This window comes from Oryzias melastigma, linkage group LG12 (assembly GCF_002922805.2).
Source record: "Oryzias melastigma strain HK-1 linkage group LG12, ASM292280v2, whole genome shotgun sequence".
Taxonomy (NCBI): domain Eukaryota; kingdom Metazoa; phylum Chordata; class Actinopteri; order Beloniformes; family Adrianichthyidae; genus Oryzias; species Oryzias melastigma.
Window position 1 is genome coordinate 5,063,154 of NC_050523.1, and position 2,358 is coordinate 5,065,511.

The 2,358-nt window shown below is 44.1% G+C and overlaps 1 protein-coding gene across 1 annotated transcript; it reads right to left on the minus strand.

The window, feature by feature from the left end:
• Positions 1–849: 849 nt before the first annotated feature.
• Positions 850–2,150, minus strand: LOC112163289 (growth arrest-specific protein 1). The gene has a single exon (XM_024299607.2). It carries the CDS (start codon positions 1,842–1,844, stop codon positions 1,074–1,076), a length of 771 nt encoding a protein of 256 aa, XP_024155375.1. The 5' UTR covers positions 1,845–2,150; the 3' UTR covers positions 850–1,073.
• Between the last annotated feature and the right edge of the window lie 208 nt (positions 2,151–2,358).

The following is a 2,358-nucleotide window of genomic DNA, read 5'->3' on the forward strand; positions in this document are numbered from 1 at the left end:
CACTCGACTCCCCATCCAATCAATGGCCTCCAGGACTTAACTCTTTCTCCTGAAAAGACATGGCTGCCATCAATGGTTTCAAGAGGCGCCGTAGAAATCTGCACCGTGACAACATTTAACGACAGAGAACTCCATAAAGGAAAGTTAAAACTGCTAGATTTTACTTTGGGAATCTTTTATATATTAAATCAAATAGAGAAGAAAGAAACACTGGAACGATTAATTGATTTATGTCATCCAAAAAGATCAATCTGTCTGAAGCAAGAGGATATCAAATCGACCTTTATCAATATAAAATGTTTCAAAATAAAATAAATCGATATTGGAATTTACCATTTGGATTTATAGGTTTATTTTAGTATAAACGTCTTTCAACAAATACAAGAAATCTGGAAAACTTCACATAAACTCACTGAAAAAAGTGAAAAATTGGATCAATTAACAAAAGTTTTGTAATTTGTTACATTTTAAATGATTAGTTTTGCCTATAATAAAATTTCTGAGTTAACGGTTTACTCAACTTACTATGTCATTTGATAAAAACTAATATTTCTACATGTAACAAATTGCAGAGCTTTTGTTAATTGATCCAATTTCTGAGTCACACTTTTTGCATTTTTGGCTGAAGAATTGTTCAAAATAAACCAAAATTGACCATGAATTGACCATTGTTTAAATGAATTATTACCTCTATACTAAATACAGCATATATAACAGAATAAAGTGAAAATCCCTTTAAAATATGTTTATATAATATTCATGTGTACTAAAATGTCAGTCTAAGTTTTAGATTAATTCACAAACAAACATTTTTGTGACATTTTGCACAACAAAAGACAAAATAATCACTTAAAGAGGAAGGAACCAACATTTTATTCCTTCTGACATTCATCAAAGAACAAGTGTCACACTTTTAAGAGCTTTTTTCACAGATCTGCAGGGGTCGTCAACTTTGGTTCTTTTCATTGGACTAAAGAGCTTATAGGCACTTTTAGGTGTAAAAAGACAGAAAAACTCTCCTCAAAGAATAACTTTAGAAAACATTTAGAGTCAAGCAATGTGAGGAAAAACTTTTAGATGCCTTTGGAAGCAACAATGATTGTCAGGGTGTGAAAGAGCGTCAGAAAAGGCGCAGAAGCGCACGCGTTTTCCACATTTGGATAATCCCCCGGGTCGAAATAAACGTCCTCTGCATCCTCCTCAGAGTCGGCAAACCCGCTGCCCTCTCCGAAGCATAAAGTCCTCATGCTCACTTTGATGTACTCGCAGATGTTCCTCTCTGCGCCGTCGCACACGCACGTGTCCAGCTGTTGCGCTTTGGGGATGGAGTGCATGTCCGCTATGGTCCTGCGGCAGCTCTCCGTGCACATCTGCCCCCCGAACAGCTTCCGGCAGTGGAACAGGTAATCCTTCATGGCAGAGCTGCAGGCCGGGTCCAGCCCGCACTGCAGCCGGGCCTCCGTGCAGCCCATGGTGCTGGTCCGCGGCACGCACGGCTCGATGGCCTGCTTGGTGCTCCTGCAGCGCGGGTCCGCGGCGCAGTCGCAGTCCTCCAGAGCCGGGCCGCTCCGGGTCAGATTGAGTTGGATCAGGGAGGAGATGCAGTGGCTGGGACACTTCCTCCGCTCACCGCTGAGCACGGACGCGCACGCGTAAAGGTACTGGTCGTACGCGTAATGGCACTCCGGCTCCGCGTGACACTTGAAGATGGCTTTCCAACAAACCAGACGGTGGTTGGGGTTCGGGGACCCGAAGCAGACCCCGAGGATCAGGATAAGCACGACCCATGCCAGAAGGGGCGCGCGCTCCATCAATGAGGAGGACGAGATCATTTCATCAAACATTTGATCCTACAAAACTGTTCCAAGGCGTCTCCATGGTTCCCCATCGCGTCAGCTGCATGAAGAATGATCTCCACGGAGAGTTTCTTTCCAGTTCCACTTCCTCCAGGATCATTTCCCCTCACGCAGGAGCAACAACTGAAGCCCAAACTTCTTCTAAAGTTAAAATCCGCTTTTCCTAAAACGGAAATCACTGCAGCTGCGTGGGATTGGTCATCTGCGCCGCAGGGATTCAGTCCTCATGTGCGGCGGTGACGCAGACGCAGAGCGGGGAGCGGCTGCAGCCGGAGCTCCATCAGACTGCAGAACCGCTGAGAGTAGGGGGGGCGTTTATGGGGAACCAGCTGCTGACGTCACCGCAGGATTTGAATACACACCCCTTCAGACACCACAGGAAAGTTCAGAGAAACTGCTGAAAATAGTGTTTTTGTGGGTTTTAACCATAGACTGTAAAAATAATTATTAATAATAATTAATAATTAAGAGTAAGAATCCCTGCTCAAACGCAGTTTTCCAT